This window comes from Bubalus kerabau, chromosome 1 (assembly GCF_029407905.1).
Source record: "Bubalus kerabau isolate K-KA32 ecotype Philippines breed swamp buffalo chromosome 1, PCC_UOA_SB_1v2, whole genome shotgun sequence".
Classification (NCBI taxonomy): Eukaryota; Metazoa; Chordata; class Mammalia; order Artiodactyla; family Bovidae; genus Bubalus; species Bubalus kerabau.
Genome location: NC_073624.1, coordinates 18359189 through 18376937, shown reverse-complemented (window position 1 = coordinate 18376937; position 17749 = coordinate 18359189). Strand labels below are relative to the sequence as shown.

The 17749-nt window shown below is 40.9% G+C and overlaps 1 protein-coding gene across 1 annotated transcript in view; it reads left to right on the top strand.

Moving 5' to 3' along the window:
- Nucleotides 1-17749, top strand: part of LOC129644126 (antigen WC1.1-like) — a 69207-nt gene that overhangs the window by 27094 nt on the left and 24364 nt on the right. The window contains exons 3-7 of the mRNA XM_055569543.1: nt 3157-3465; nt 3556-3873; nt 11435-11527; nt 11630-11944; nt 13005-13319. Coding sequence (XP_055425518.1) covers nt 3157-3465; nt 3556-3873; nt 11435-11527; nt 11630-11944; nt 13005-13319 — 1350 coding nt within the window. The remainder of the gene's footprint in view (nt 1-3156; nt 3466-3555; nt 3874-11434; nt 11528-11629; nt 11945-13004; nt 13320-17749) is intronic.

Here is a 17749-nt window from a genome sequence, read left to right as displayed (position 1 = left end):
GTTATAACTTCTTCTGTTTGCCGCTGTCTTCAGTGTCTGGTTTCCACCCTGACACAAAGGGGACGGTGGAGGACACTTTTTTTTTTTTTTTTTTTTAAGGCTCACTTATTCAGTCGCGCTGAGGGGAGGTAGGGAGGGATGCTGCAAACAAATAACACTGGCGTGTGCTCGCAGTGCCTCAGCCACACTGGGTCTGCCCCCGCTCATGGCGCGTGTAGCCTCCCTGCCCACACTGCTTGGGCTCTAGGTTGTTCCGCCGGGAACAATCCGAAGCCAGCCCTGGGCTGCATGTACCTCCCAGGTCCAAGCCGCTCAGGTTCAGGCACTCGGGTAGTCCTCAGAGGTGCAGACTCAGTTGGGCCTGCGTTTTGTGCTCTTCCCAAGTCCAAGCAGCTCAGGTGATGAGGTGTTTGGCGAGTACCAATGCTGCAACTTATCGCCTACCAGCCACTCAGTTATCTGGGTGTAAAACCGGCACACCTTCTCAGGCAGATGTTGACCATCCAGACCCCCAAGAAGTTTTAGTTAGCAAAGAAGCCTGCTTACAGTTTTATAGATAATGTCTCTCTGGGGCTGCGATTGCCCCCTTCCGGATCTGGCTGCCTGTCACCGGAGGGGGAAGGTCTGCAGCCGGCTATCTCTGTTCAGTCCTTTGTTCCGTGTGTGGGCCTGGCGGTGTCTTAGGTTAGGGCTGGCTTTTTGCGTGGTAGATATCCCACAGTCTGGTTTGCTAGCCCAAACTATCTCGCTCAGATAGCACTCAGGGCGTTCAGGCCAGACTTTTACTCTAAGTGATGCAGCCCATGCCGCGGCTCCCTGCCCAGCCCCCGCTTGCTAATGGCGTGTGCAGGCGTCTGCGCTGCTTCTCCGCTGGGGGAGTTACCGTAGGGCTCACAATCTGTGAGTTTTAATTGTTTATTTATTTTTTCTCTCTGTTATGTTGCCCTCTGTGCTTCCAAAGCTCAGCGCAGATTCGGCAGTGAGAAGGTTTCCTGGTGTTTGGAAACTTCTCCTTTTTAAGACTCCCTTCCCGGGACGGAACTCCATCCCTCCCTCTTTTGTCTCTTTTTTTGTCTTTTATATTTTTTCCTACCTCCTTTCGAAGAGTTGGGTTGCTTTTCTGGGTGCCTGATGTCCTCTGCCAGCATTCAGAAGTTGTTTTGTGGAATTTACTCGACGTTTAAATGCTCTTTTGATGAATTTGTGGGGGAGAAAGTGTTCTCCCCATCCTACTCCTCCGCCAACTTGGCTCCTCCCTCTTTTCAGTTCAGTTATTGTATTTTTGAGTTTCAGCAATTCTGTCTGGTTTCTTCTTGTGTTTTCTGTTTTTTAGTATATGTGCTGCTGAAGTGAGCACTGTGTTTTCTATTTTTTAATTAAACTTTGCCATTTGTTCATGTACTTTTCCAGATGGTGTTCAGTTGTCTGTTTCTGTTCTATTGTAGCCATTGAGTTTGAACCAATTATTTTGAATTTTTTCTCAAGCAGTTCATAAATCTTTATTTCTTCAAAGTAGTTGCTGGAGTTTTATTGGTTTCCTTAAGTGGCATCTTATTTTGCAGATTCTTCATGATCTGTGTAGTCTTGCATTGGTGAGTGTGCATTTGAAGGAGCAGACACTTCTTCCAGAATTTCAACAAATAAAGATTTGTTGAAATCTGATTTCAACCAATAAAGATCTACTGCCTTGTCCTTGAACTGATAGGACTGCCCTTGGTCTTGTGGTCCAGCAAAGCTGGAGTCAGGTTATGTGGCTTCTTCTGGGGCTGCTGTTGTGTCTCTGGTCAGTGGCCCTGTTGGCAGGTACATGGATGAGTGTTGCTTCCTCTGGGTGCTGAGGTGGGCAGGATTGCTTCCCTAGTGTAGTAGAGTGAGACTGAGCCTAGGTTGCAGGGTGCACTAGAATCTGCACTCATACTCATGTCCACAGTTGACAGTCCTGTTGTCAGGGATGCCAAATGGTGTGACTCCTTCTGGATGTCTGGGCAGACAGGACTGCCCAGGACCATGGTGGTGCAGGGTTGGTGCCACATCAGGGAGCAGTTTCTGAGTCAGTTCTGTCTGAAGTTGGCAGGCATGTTGCTGGGGGCACACTGTTTCTGTGGGAGAATGAGGGTTGGGGACCCTCCTTTTTTTATCATCTCACTGATGTCAGATATGAATACAGAATTAGCATGATGATAGAATTAAAATCAATTAATATCACTCTTTATGGTTCTTTATGATTTCTGTTTCAGAAGAAAAGTCTGTAGTAGGAACTCTTTGGCAAATTCACTGTTTTATAAATTTCCATTCAGAACTCATTCTCTCCCAGGTTTGTTGACAAATACCAAGTTTTCAAGAGAAACGTCTAAGACTATTCCTTCTCTCTCCTGTGACTTTCTGAGCTTACTTAAGAGAACAGACTCATCTTTTTTCCCATTTAGGTAATCTAAGAAATTCTTGGAATATTTTGTCATCAAAAATTATCAGAAAAATAAAATTTGGTACATTAAAAGTGAATTAGTTATTATGTCAGTATTTCTTCTCTTGAGCCATTATCTGTCTACAGGTTGGCATGCACTAATGGATCCAGCCTATATGATTTTCTCTACACCACGCCACTTGAGGAGCGGCACATGGGAGAAAAAACTGATTATATTAGTAGCAGAAAGTCTCAGAAAAGCTTTCTAACTTTGTCCAGACGATAGATCTCTACACTCTCAGCCATTTTGCTCTGGTTTGATTCTGTTCTTCATGTATCTATACTCAACTTTGAGTGCCACACATTACACATTATTTTCTTGGGCTCTGTAGATCCCAGGCTCCTAAATGAGAAACTTCTCTAACCAAAATAAAATATATGTACTTGGCATTCAACCAGACAGATGATCTGTCTTGGTCCCTGTAGTTTTCTGGACCTCAGATAAGGAATTCACATTTCTAACCAACCTCAAAGTATACCTTGCTGGGATCCAGTCATTCAAAACTCACCCTGCTTCTGGGTTTCTCTTTAGAAACTTGGTCATGAAAATGCAACTCTGACACTAACTGTTAAATTCTCAGTTCGTGCTCAGCTCCTGGAAAGTTTTCACACCATTGCCTGTGGCATATTGTTTTCAATTTGCAAGCAAGGAAAATGAATGCTCACTGTATTTGTCGTTATTTTTATCTTAGGATCTGTGCGTCTGTTTGGAGGGGATAGACCCTGCTCAGGGCGTGTAGAAGTACATTCTGGAAAAGCCTGGATCCCACTATCTGATGGGAATTTCACACTCCCCACTGCCCAGGTCATCTGTGCAGAGCTGGGATGTGGCAAGGTTGCATCTGTCCTGAAACACATGCCCTTCAGAGAGTCTGATGGCCAGGTCTGGGCTGAGGAGTTCAGGTGTGAGGGGGAGGAGCCTGAGCTCCGGGTCTGCCCCAGAGTGCCCTGTCCAGGGGGCACGTGTCACCACAGTGGAGCTGCTCAGGTTGCCTGTTCAGGTGAGATGTAGATCAGGACTAACCTCCCTGCACTCTTGTTGGGGTAAGAAAATCATGAGATTTTGCTGAAATCCTGTCTTCTTCTACCAGCATACTCAGAAATCCGGCTCATGACAAACGGCTCCTCTCAGTGTGAGGGGCAGGTGGAGATGAACATTTCTGGACGATGGAGAGTGCTCTGTGCCTCCCACTGGAGTCTGGCCAATGCCAATGTTGTCTGTCGTCAGCTTGGCTGTGGAGTTGCCATCTCCACCCCCAGAGGACCACACTTGGTGGGCAGAGATGACCAGATCTCAACAGTCCGATTTCACTGTTTGGGGGCTGAGTCTTTCCTGTGGAGTTGCCCTGTGACTTCCCTGGGTGGTTCTGACTGTTCTCATGGCAACACGGCTTCTGTGATCTGCTCAGGTAAGAGAGAGGGAAGGGCTGTTGGTACTCAGGATGCTCCTGGAGTGATATGTCTCCAAGGGCAGGGAGGGAGGGAAAACTGACTTCAAACGTTAGATATTTCATGACGAAATATGGGTTTTGTCATTATTCATTCATGTTTCAAATCAGGGCAAGAAGCATAAAGGAGAATACATATTTTAAGTAAACATAGCTATATAACTATAATCATAGTGAACAATATATAATCAAAAAGGGTATACCTCAGTCAGGGATTTTTCCTCACTGAACCATGTAAGAATTTCTATGCCCATCAGTTTCCTTTACTCGATAACCTCAGCATGTATTTCTTAAGACATCATTCAAAATCAGGAAATTTCAATTGCACACATTATTAACAATTTTGAAATACATCTGAACTTGAAATTGTTTTGTTTTGAAGTTATAGTAGAAAGGTTTAACTACAAATTCAGTATTTTTAATAAATCAGAATTATTCAGATTTTCTATTCATCCATATGTCATTTCAAATGGAACTATTCAAAGAATTTCTCTACTTCAGCTAATTGTGTAAAAGTCTTGGCAAAGAGGGAGTGATGTCAGCATCATGGTGGTTTGCTTCCTTCCTATTTGCTTCTCTTTTTAACAATTAATTAACCATACATCCATGATTAAAAGTGCCTCTGTGAAAGTTGTGGGATCCATAACTTATATCAAAGGACCAGGAAGATGGTCACTCACCTGGGCATCCAGTAATAGGCGGGTAGACAGTGGTACAGACTGGAGCCAGCAGGAGCTAGTGAAGCTGTCCCAGCCCCCTGGGCCATGGTCAGGGAAAACATGGAGAAACATGGTGAGTGCTCATTTGGTCAGATACCTATAGAAATTGTTAGAAGTTCAAGATTCCTGAAGGGAGAGTTCATTACTCTGTTGGAGCCAAAAAAGTTAAGTTTGAATTATTGGGGAGGATTAAAGGATTTTGCCAGTGCTGCTCCTTACCCCAAGGTGACACAGCATAAATTTGAACTAGCTGGTGGGGCCTCTCTCATGGGTGAAAAGGAAAGCAATGAGCTAGTGCCCACTTGATATTGCTGGGGAAACCAATTTCTTTCCAGAAGCACCCAGAGTTCTAGGGCTGAACCTCCATGACTGAGCCGAGAGAGGAAATATGAAAGATCATTAAAAATGTCAAAGAGTGTAAAAGGGATGCAATTCCTGCGACTACACTCAGGGCTTCAGCAGGAAGCCCATCCATAAGCCTCTAGGAGAATGTCACCCAAAGATCTCTCTCCCTGGGCCTGTAGGTACTCCAAGTCCCTGAGGGTACTAAATCTTTAGAAAATCATCTTTACTACCACCCTTCTGACAGCTGCTTTTGTGTGTTTCCAAGTGTGGAGATGAAAGCAAACTCCAGTAAATGGAGTGATCTTAAAAAACAGACTAGGGTCTATGGGCAGGGAGGTAACCACAGGCTTGAGCTGTAGCTCAACATTCTGCAAAACAGAAGAGAGCTTTTCAGCAGCCTGTTGAGTTTTACGGACCAAAGAAGACATAAAAGCTTAAGATATTTTCTATAAGATGAAGCAAGGAATGTAGAGTGAGTCTATATAAGGTCAGGGAAGAGTATATACCACCTGAAGGTAATCAGTAAAAATTTAATGTGGTGTCTGCTACATCTAAGGCAAAAGCAGCAAAGCAAAATTTCAAGGAACTTGAAGAATTAAAGAAAGTAGTCATCACCAAAGAGTAACAGTAACTTTTCAAAACTGACAAAGACACATGTCAATGACATGGATCTTTGCAATCTAGCTTATAAAGAACCCAATTCAGCTGTTTTGAGGAAACTGAATGAGCTGTAAGAAAAGACAGAAAGGCAATTCAATGAAATAAGGGAAACAATAGATGAAAAAATAAGAAGTTTAATAAAGAGAAGTTATAAAAAGAACCAAACAGAAATTCTGGTGCTGAAGAGTTTAATGAATGAAATGGAGAAACATGCAGCAAAGAGCATCTACGACAGAGTAGATCAAGTTAAAGATAGAATCAGTGGTTAAAAATGAGTAAAAAGGGAAGAATATATCCTATGTGACTTATGGGTCTATGTTAACATAAAAATGTCTAGGAGAAGAGAGGGAGAGGGTGGGGGAAATTGTATTTAAATGAATAATAGCTGTGAATTTTTCTAACTTGGGCAGAGGCTTGAAAATTCAAACTGATAAGACTAATAGGAAACCTTATAATCCTAATGCAAAAGACCTTTTCTCAGAAACATAATTCAACTGTAAAAACCAAAGACAAAGAATCATAAAAGTAGCAGAAAAAATATTGAATAAAGTGAAATAACTAAATGATTATTTAGCATACTGTTTAAAATTTGAAACTCTGCTGGTCACATGCAGGACCAGCTAGTTCACATTGCTTAGGGTTGATGTGATTGCTTAGATTGATGACTAACATATAGTTCATCCATGTATACAGACTGTCTTCACTAATGACCAATGAAGCATAAACCAAAATAAGTGGTACTTCTTTATACTAGCAAAATCTAGGGGGAAATTGGGAAAATTCCATTTATTATAGTATAAAAACTATTAAATATGTAGGAAGAAACTTAAAATATCTAAAGGGCTTACATTGAAAGTCACAGAGCATCTAAAAAAATAAAAATGTATACTATGTTCATGGATTAGAAAACTTAATAGGCTGTCAATTCTCTTCAATTAATATACAAAATAAATCTAATCCTAATAAAAAGCCAAGCAATATTTTTGTAGAACTTTACAAGCAAATTCTAAATATTTATTTAAATGTGAAAGAAGTGAAATGGACAAAACAATTTTGAAAAATAAGGGCCAAAAAGAACTTCAAGTTTCCTACTGCATATCCACAGCAACATGGCCATTGAATAAGAATAGCTAAATAGATCAACAGAACACAGTAAAGTTTAGTAACAGACCCAAACCCATGTATGTGTTGAAATTGTAAAAAGGCATAGAGATATTTCAAAGGGGAAAACATATTCTCTTCAAAAATGATCTGCTAATTGAATATCTTCATGGGAGGCGGGGATGAACCATGATCCTGATTTCACATCATAAGCACCATTCCCCCCAACCTCACCCTGAAGAAAAATCCCAGTCCATCAGGGTAGCTCAAATAAATGGTTATTCCCATATAAAATTTAATTATAAAACTGGTAGAAGAAAACATAAGAAAAATTATTATGATTGTGGAGTAGGCAAACATTTCCTAAGTCAGATAAGACATTAACCATTAAAAAATGAGATGTGATTTTCTTTTTTTTTTTTAATTATAAAATGTCTTTATTTCAATGACATAGTAACACTTCCGTTTGCCTCAAGTTTTGTTGAGGTTTTTGATCTTTTTTGCACTCAATTATACCTTGTAACAATAATACGAAGTCATGTAAAAAATGAGATGTGATTTTCATTAAAATTAAAACTTTTTGATTTTTGAAAAAAAATTAAGAAAATAAAATGGCATTCAACTGATAGGGAAAAATTAATTGCAATACATAGTGAAGAGGAACTAAAAAGCTTCTTGATCAAAGTGAAAGAGGAGAGTGAAAAAGTTGGCTTAAAGCTCAACATTCAGAAAACGAAGATCATGGCATCTGGTCCCATCACGTCATGGCAAATAGATGGGGAAACAGTGGAGACAGTGTCAGACTTTATTTTCTGGGGCTCCAAAATCACTGTAGATGGTGATTGCAGCCATGAAATTAAAAGACGCTTACTCCTTGGAAGGAAAGTTATGACCAACCTAGATAGCATATTCAAAAGCAGAAACATTACTTTGCCAACAGAGGTCCGTCTAGTCAAGGCTATGGTTTTTCCAGTAGTCATGTATGGATGTGAGAGTTGGACGGTGAAGAAAGCTGAGCACTGAAGAACTGATGCTTTTGAACTGTGGTGTTGGAGAAGACTCTTGAGAGTCCCTTGGACTGCAAGGAGATCCAACCAGTCCATTCTAAAGGAGATCAGTCCTGGGTGTTCTTTGGAAGGAATGATGCTTAAGCTGAAACTCCAGTACTTTGGCCACCTCATGTGAAGAGTTGACTCATTGGAAAAGACTCTGATGCTGGGAGGGATTGGGGGCAGGAGGAGAAGGGGACGACAGAGGATGAGATGGCTGGATGGCATCACTGACTCGATGGCCATGAGTTTGAGTGAGCTCCGGGAGTTGGTGTTGGACAGGGAGGCCTGACATGCTGCAGTTCATGGGGTTGCAAAGAGTCGGACACAACTGAGTGACTGAACTGAACTGATATCTAACAAAGGACTTGTAACAACAATAAGTGAAAAATTTATAACAGAAAAATAAGTAAAGAACTATCCAGTTTAAACATGGGCAAGATATTAAGAAAGACACTTTCCCAAAGATGATATATAAATGGCCAATAAGTAAATGAGAAGATACCAAATATCATTAGCTATTAAAGAAATTCAAATTAAAGTATGAGATATAAATTCACAAATTAGACTGGCTAGAATTAAGGAGACTGACAATTCCAAGTATGGAGAAGGTTATTGATCCACTAGAAATGCATTGCTTATGATAAAGTAAGAGAAAACAGCTCTTAGCAACTCTATGTTACCCAAAATTTCTGTTACCCAAGAGGGATGAAAAGATATGTCCACAAAAATTTAGGCAGAAAAGTCAGACATGTTTATTTAAAGAGTAAGAAAGTACAAGCCACTCTAATTTTCTTTTTTTTTTTAATTTTATTTTATTTTTAAACTTTACAATATTGTATTAGTTTTGCCAAATATCAAAATGAATTCGCCACAGGTATACCTGTGTTCCCCATCCTGAACCCTCTTCCCTCCTCCCTCCCCATACCCTCCCTCTGGGTCGTCCCAGTGCACCAGCCCCAAGCATCCAGGATAGTGCATCAAACCTGGACTGGCGACTTGTGTCATACATGATATTATACATGTTTCAATGCCATTCTCCCAAATCTCCCCACCCTCTCCCTCTCCCGCAGAGTCCATAAGACTGTTCTATACATCAGTGTCTCTTTTGCTGTCTCGTACACAGGGTTATTGTTACCATCTTTCTAAATTCCATATGTATGCGTTAGTATACTGTATTGGTGTTTTTCTTTCTGGCTTACTTCACTCTGTATAATAGGCTCCAGTTTCATCCACCTCATTAGAACTGATTCAAATGTATTCTTCTTAATGGCTGAGTAATACTCCATTGTGTATATGTACCACAGCTTTCTTATCCATTCATCTGCTGATGGGCATCTAGGTTGCTTCCATGTTCTAATTTTCTTTAATGAAAGAAAGGAAAATTTTCTTTGGCATAGTCAAACAATGTAAGACTTTAACAATAGAAAGAATAAGCTACTCATAAATCCAACTACACAGAAAATCTCAAAGCATGCTAAATGAAAGAAGCCATCTAAAAGGGATTCCATATTGTATGATTTTATTAAATTCTTAAAAAATTCAACTAATCTATTATGATAAAAGATAGATCAGTATTTGCCTGGATCTGGGTTTGTGGGGCTTTTATTGGTTGCAAGAGGCACATAGGAACTTTGCAAATAATCCTATATATTCTGAATTTTAACTGTGGTAATGGTTATGCTGGCATAGGCAATTGTGAAACTTATGAAAACATACTCAAAATATGTGTATTTTAATGCATGAAAATTATACCTCACTACAGAAGGTTTTGGAGAAGGAAATGGCAACCCACTCCAGTATTCTTGCCTGGGAAATTCCATGGATAGAGGAGACTGATGGGCTACAGCCCTTGAGGCTGCAAAAGAGTGAAACATGACTTAGCCACAAAACAAATAACAGGAGATTTTACTATTTGTCTTTTGTTTTTAGCTTAATTCCATTTTAGTAAAACACACACACACACACACACACACACACACACACACATATTTTTAAATATTTTACCCTTTGAAAAATTTTTGGATCTCACTTTTTGTATAATGTATGATCAGCCTTGGAAAATGACCTGTAAGTGCTTAGAATAAGGTGTATTCTCTAGTTTTGAGAGGTATGTTTGTTAAATCACCCCACTCAAATATTCTAAATATTTAGTGACTGGCTTTGCTTGTTTTGCTCTATAGTTACTGAGACTGAAAAAAGGTGTTTCCGTTTACTGTTGCCAGGTAACAAAGTACTTCAAAATCTAGTCACTTACAGCAACCATTTTATTTTGCATAAATATCAACATATATTTTTCTTTCAGCCCCAATTGTATTTCCTCACTTCCTTTCAATCCTCATTGACAGCATTGCCCAAGCCCATCAGGCTTCTGCTAATAACCTCCTTCACCCCTTCTAGCTTCTGCCTGTTACTTTATTCCAAAAGCAATGCCATGTGTTTTAGGTGGCATCCCAAATTTGGGCCATTATGGATAAAGATGCTATACATATGCATATACAGGTTGTTCTGAAAACAAACACTTCAGTTGTCTTCAGTAAATACTTAAGCTAAGCTAAGTCGCTTCAGTCGTGTCCGACTCTGTGTGACCCCATAGACGGCAACCCACCAGGCTCCGCCGTCCCTGGGATTCTCCAGGCAAGAAGACTGGAGTGGGTTGCCATTTCCTTCTACAATGCAGGAAAGTGAAAAGTGAAAGTGAAGCCACTCAGTCGTGTCTGACTCTTTGCGACCCCATGGACTGCAGCCTACCAGGCTCCTCAGTCCATGGGAGTTTCCAGGCAAGAGTACTGGAGTAGGGTGCCATTGCCTTCTCCAGTAAATACTTAGTAGTGTGGTAATTATAAGTGTTTGATTACTATTGCTGCATAACCAAATTTCCAACAAAACTTACCATCCTAAAACCCCGTTTTACTTTTGCTCACGTTTTCCTCGAGTTTGGGAAGGAATTTGGGAAGTGCTCTGATTTGTATTGTCTTGGAGTCTCATCAGGTTGTAGCCCAGTATCAGCTGGGGCTGACATCATCTGAGGACACAACTGGGCTGGGGATCCAGGATGGTTCATGAGGACAAGCCTGGCAACTGGAAGGTCAGCTGGGTTGAACTGAGTGACCAGATACCTGCATATGACCGTCTCCACAGGATGAGAGTCTCAACAGAGCAGACTTGCCCTAAAAGCAAAAGTCCTCAGTGATTTCACAAGAGGCTGCATGCGTTTTCAGACCTAGTGCTGAAAGTCAAGCAACTTTACCTTAATTCCCTTCTGTTACTACAGAGTCGGGCATGACTGGGACGGCTTGGCATGCAGGCATGCATTGGAGAAGGAAATGGAAGCCCACTCCAGTATTCTTGCCTGGAGAATCCCAGGGACAGAGGGGCCTGGTGGGCTGCCGTCAGACACGACTGAAGTGACTTAGCAGCAGCAGCAGCATTATTACTTACTAGGAATTCACAAAGGTCAGCAGAACTTCAAGGGAAGGAGACACATTCACTTCTCAGTGAATGTAACAGCAAAGATTATGTGCTGCTGTTCAGTCGCTCAGTCGTGTCCAATTCTTTTCTATCCCCTGGACTGCAGCACGCCAGGCTTCTCTATCCTTCACTATTTCCCGGTAACTCATGTCCCTCTGATCATTGCTATTTCTGCAGGAAACCAGACCCAGGTGCTGCCCCAGTGCAGCGACTCCCTTTCTGAACCAACAGGCTCTGCAGCCTCAGAGGACAGCGCCCCCTACTGCTCAGGTGAGGGTCCTACAGGACAGAAGACGCTTCTCATCCGCAGCCCCCCACCACTCCCACCCCTGCCTGGGTCACTGCCCCATTGTCCAATTTCTCTCTCCTCAGACAGCAGACAGCTCCGCCTGGTAGACGGGGGCGGTCCCTGCGCCGGAAGAGTGGAGATCCTTGACCAGGGCTCCTGGGGCACCATCTGTGATGACGGCTGGGACCTGGACGATGCCCACGTGGTGTGCAGGCAGCTGGGCTGTGGACAAGCCCTCAATGCCACGACGTCTGCTCACTTTGGGGCAGGATCAGGACCCATCTGGCTGGACGATCTGAACTGCACAGGAAAGGAGTCTCACGTGTGGAAGTGCCCTTCCCGGGGCTGGGGGCGGCACGACTGCAGACACAAGCAGGACGCGGGGGTCATCTGCTCAGGTGTGGGCTGCACACTGTCTGCAGGCAGGGGGAGGGGTGGGGCCCTGGAAGACAGGAGTCTGAGTCCTGAGGGATAGATGCTGAAAGGACCAGAGAAGAAGGCTTCCTCCCATGGAGCTTGTGTTTCCAGCAGACGTGAAGACTAAGTGCTTTTACTTCCTTTTGAAGCAGCTGAGAGTCTGGTCCTTTGTTCTCAGCAGTGTTTCCTGGTAGAGCCATTTCTTACGGTTTCCACATGAAAGCAGGGCTCTCCTTCACTTCCCTGTGGTAGTACAGTCTGGTGATCCTGTTGACGTTGTAATGAAAGCACAGATTTACTCTGTTCAGTTCTATACCCTAGGAGTCTGACAAGGGTCTCCGTAGACCAACACCCCAGTGTCCACAGGGCTGCGTTCTTCCTGGAGGCCCTGGGGAGAACTCATTTGCCAGTTTTTTCTGGTTCCTATGTGGCCTTATTCCTTGGCTTGGAGCCCATCTTCTTCTTCAGACAACATTCCCTCCCCTGACCATTCCTCAGTGTCTCATCTTCCTCTAACCACACTCAGGAAGAGTATTCCAATTTTAGGGATAATTAGATTGGGTTTATATGGGTAATTCATAATATTGCAGGTTAGTTTCACCATCCCAAGCTCCTAAGTTTCTTGTCTTAATAATGTCTATAAAATCCCTTTTGAAATATAAGGCAACATTCACAGGATTGAAAGACTGGAACATAGACATTTGTGGGTTCACTGTTCTGCCTGTTTCTCCACCACCCACATCCCTTTCATATGCTCTTTTACAGGTTTTATCAGGAAACAAGGCTCAGGGCCCTTCCCTGCAGGTGCCTATGTTGGTCTTTCTCTCTGTTCGTATTCACTACATCATTGTGGTAGAAATAGAAAGACAGACATTAATGGACAAAGTCAAGTAAAAGGGAGACAGATTTCAGTCTTGTCACCTAGTGGGTATCTCCTCAGCTGGGTCAGGGGTGAGTGTTCACGATTTCTGGGAAAGAGCAAACCCCAGAGCACTGAGAGGAATGCTCACTGTGTCCTGTCTCCTCTCCTTTCAACCTTAGAGTTCCTGGCCCTCAGGATGGTGAGTGAGGACCAGCAGTGTGCTGGGTGGCTGGAAGTTTTCTACAATGGGACCTGGGGCAGTGTCTGCCGCAACCCCATGGAAGACATCACTGTGTCCGTGATCTGCAGACAGCTTGGCTGTGGGGAGAGTGGAACCCTCAACACTATTGTTGGTCTCAGAGAAGGTTCTAGACCCCAGTGGTTAGATGGAATTCGGTGTCGGAACACTGATACCTCTCTCTGGCAGTGTCCTTCTGACCCTTGGAATTACACTTCCTGCTCTCCCAAGGAGGAAGCCTATATCTCGTGTGAAGGTGACTTGCTGTCTGTTTCTCTGTGTCTGTCCCAACCCTGTAGGATGTCAGTAGTGAGATTTTATATTTTAAAATATCTAAGTGATGAGTTAAAGTTGGGTCCACAAAATGACGTTAGGATGGAGCTAATTTAATCCACATTTCAACCTTGTTATTTAGAGTTTTAATTTGGATATAATTCATAGAACATTGTATTAGTTTCAGGTGTTAAATGTAAAGCTTATATATTTCTGTATATTGGTAAATGATCACCACAATAAGTCTAGTAATATCCATCACCATGTATCATTACAATTCTTTGATTATGAGGAGAATTTTTCTTACCAACTTTCAAGTATATAATACAGATTCATTGTAGTCACCATGCTGGACATTACATCTTCATGGAATTCACTTTAGAATGGCAAGTTTGTACCTTAGACTAACTCCACTTGTTTTGCGCACATCAATCCACCTCTGGCAACCACCAAACTGTTCTCTGCATCTCTGAACCCCCTTTTATTTGTATTTAAGATTCCACATATAAATTAGATCATATGGTATTTATTTCACTTAGCATAATGCCCTCAAGGTTCATCCATGTTGCTACACATGGCAGGATTTTCTTCTTTTTGTTGGCTAGACATACATACATATCACCATTTATCCATCAGAGAAGACTTACATTGTTTGGCTATTGTAAATAATGCTGCAATGAACATTTGGTTGCACAGTTTTTTCAAGTTGGTATTTTGTTTCCTTCAGATAAATACCCAGAAGTGAAATTGATGAACCATATGACAGTTTTATTTTTAATTTTTGGAGAACATCAATACTGTTCTCCATAGGGGCTGCATCAACTCACATTCCCCCCTCCCCACCCTGCCCAGCTGTGCACAAGGTTTGCCTTCTCTCCGCGTTTTCACCAACTCCTGTTATTTCTTGTCTTTTGGATAAAAGCCATTCTAACAGATGTGAGATGTTACCCCATTATAGTTTGATTTGCATTTTTCTGATGACATAACCTTGTGCGCCTTTTCATGTACCTGTTGGCCCTCTTTATGTCTTCTTTGAAAAAAAAAAAAAAGTCTATTCAGGTCTTCTGCCCGTTTTTTAATCAGATTGTTTGTTGGTTTGCTTTTGCTATTGAGATGTATGAATTCTTTAAGTATTTTGGATATTAACTCTTGTTAAAAATGTAATTTGCAAATACTTTCTCCAACTCCATAAATTACCTTTTCATTTTGTGACCTTTTCCCTTTGTTGTGCAGAGGTTTTTTAGTTTTCTGTAGTTTCAATGCTTATTTTTGCTCTTGTTGCTTTTATTTTGGCATCAAACCCAAAATATCCTCATTATGATTGATGTCAGGATCTTTTCATCCTAATTTTTCTTCTAGGATTTTTTAAATAATTTTAAAAATTTATTTATTTTTGGCTGTGCTGGGTCTTTGTTGCTGCATGGGCTTTTCTCTAATTGCAGTGAGCAGGGGCTACTCTTCATTGCATTGCACAGGCTTCTTATTGCAGGGGCTTGTTTTGTTGAGGAGAACAGGCTGGAGGGCACCGAGCTTTAGTAGTTGTGGCACGTGGGCTCGATAGTTGCTGTTCCCGGGCTCTAAAGCATAGGCTCAACAGTTCTGGCGAATGGGCTGAGTTGCTCCGTGGCATCTGGGATCTTCCTGGATCAAGGATCACACTTGAGTCTCCTGCATTGGTTGGTGGATTCTTTACCACAGCCACAAGGGAAGTCCCTCTTCTAGGATTTTTATGGCTTCAGGACTTATGATCAAAGTCTTTAATCCATTTTGAGTTAATTTTGGGAATGGTGTAAGAGTTTTTCAGTTTCATTCTTTTGCATGTAACCGTCCAGCTTTCACAACACCATTTTTGAAGAGACAGTCCTTTCCCGATGCTATAATCTCTACTTTTTTGTCATAAATTAATTGACCACATATATTTGGATTTATTTCTGGGATCTCTATTCTCTTCCAGTGATTTTTGTGTCCATTTTTTATAGCAATACCATACTGTTTGATTAATACATCTTTGTAATATAGTTTGAAATCAGGAAGCACGACCCTTCTGTCATTCTGTCTCAAGATTTCTTTGGCTCTTCACTTTTTTTTGTGGTTCCACACAAATTTCAGAATTCTTTGTTCCATATTTGTGAAAATTTTCATTGACATTTGGATAAGGATGGTAGTGAATCTGTAGGTTGCTTTGTGTAGTGTGATCATTTTAACAATATTAGGTCTTCCAATCCATGAGCACAGAATATCTTTCAATTTATTTGTGCCTTCTTTAATATCTTTCAAAATGTCTTAAAGTTTTCAATAGTGTCTCAGTTTTGACTCTTCCTTTCAGATTTGGATGTTCGTATTTTCTTTTGCTTGCTTGATGATTCTGACTAGAACTACCAAAACTATGTTGAATAAAAGTGATGAGAGTAGGCATTTTTGCCTTGTGTTCGATCTCAGAAGAAAAGCTTTCAGCTTTTTACAGTTGAGTAGGATGTTTTCTGAGGGTTTGTCATATGATATTTATTTTGTTGAAGTATAATCCCTTTATATCTACTTTGTAAAGACCTTTTGTATCATAAACAGCTGTTGAATTTTGTCAAATATTTGTTCTTCATGTGTTGAAAGGGTATGATTTTTGCCTTTATCTTATTTGGTGTATCACATTGATTAACTTGTGAATATTGAACCATCCTTGCATCCTTGTTGGTCTTGGTGTTATTATTATGGTTGTTTAGTCATTAGGTTGTGTCTGATACTTTGTGATCCAATGGACTATAGCTAGCTAGGCTCCTCTGTCTTAGATTTCCCAGGCAAGAATACTGGAGTGGGTTGTCCAGTATTCTCTTCATGTATTATTGAATTTGGTTTTCTAATATTTTGTTGAGGATTTTTGCATCTATATTTATTTGGGATGTCAGCCAGTATTTTCTTTTCTTGCAGTGTCCTTGTCTGGTTTTGGTATCAGGATAATCTCGGCCTCATAAAATGGCTTTGTAAGTGTTCCTTTCATCCTTTTTGGAAGACTTTGAGAAGGCTCCAGTGCCTCATACCATTACACTGGGAATTGGAATTTCAACAAAAAATGTTGGTGGGGTGACAAATAGTCAAACCGTAGCACCTTACTTCCTTCAACATTTCTCTCTCTCTTATCCCCCACCTTCCACACACCCCATGCAGGTATACCTTGAATGATATGTTGGGCATTGCCTGAAATCTACAAATGAGAGAATGAGATAGATTAAAGTAAATGAGATAGCTATTTCAAAAGCAGAGATTTGTCCCTTTCCTTGCCTCTGTTTCTTCATTTCTTTGTCTTTTCATTCAAAGGCCAAAGTAGTGTTAAACTATTGGACCTTTATTTATGATATTTTTTCAACAATAAAGCACCATAAAATGGGTTGTGGTGAAATCTCTAACCCTGAAAGTGAGCAATCACCTCACAGAGGCCCTGCCATCATTTTTTCAGAGGTTCTATGCATGAAGTGGGTAGCAAGTTTGGTAGGATGATGTGGAAAGAATATACAAGTTCTCATATTTTATGACAAGAAACATTTACACTTCCATTTTCTTGTGTTTTTTGAACTTACATGTATTTCTTTCACTTACAATTCTTTTGTGTCTTTTTTTGGTTAATTTTGCTTCCTCTAAATACAAATCTTTCTTAGAAAATTTATTTGAGTCTACTGCACACATTTCTGCCTTACTAGGTAGCTATTTGTTTTTTTTTTCCCCCTGACTTTTACTATATATTCCCTTTTTAAAGAGTTTTCTCTCTTTACAGCAATCTTTGCTTGACCAATGTCATACTGAATAACACATAACAGTAGCTTAGAATTGATTTAATAATTGTCCATTGAAAATTGCATAAGTGGGGCTTCCTGGGTGGTCCAGTGGTTAAAAATCCACCTGTCAATGCAGAGGACATGGATCTGATCTCCCATCCAGGAAGTAGTAAAGAACCTGCCTGCCAGTGCAGAAGATATACGAGATGCAGGTTTGATCCCTGGGTCTGGAAGATCCTCTGGAGGAGGGCATGGGAACTCACTCCACTATTCTTGCCTGGAGAATCCCATTGGGTCACAAGAGTTGGACATGACTGAAGAAACAGCACACACCAGGAAGATTTCATATGCCATGGAAAAACTAAGCCTGTGCACCACAACTAGAGAAAGCCCACGTGCAGCACCAAGACCCAGTACAGCCAAAAATAAATTTAAGAAAAACTTTTTAAAAATCGTAAAAGTGGAAATTTGAATATAAATTAATTCTTTGCTTATGTACTAATTATTTTTTATATGCACCATTATCAGAAAACATTACTATTAATTTATATTTGCTTTACTATTTTGCTGATTACCATGAATTTAAAGAAATTCTATTTCACTGAATTTTATTCGTCTACACATTCATTCAATAAATATTTATCAAGCC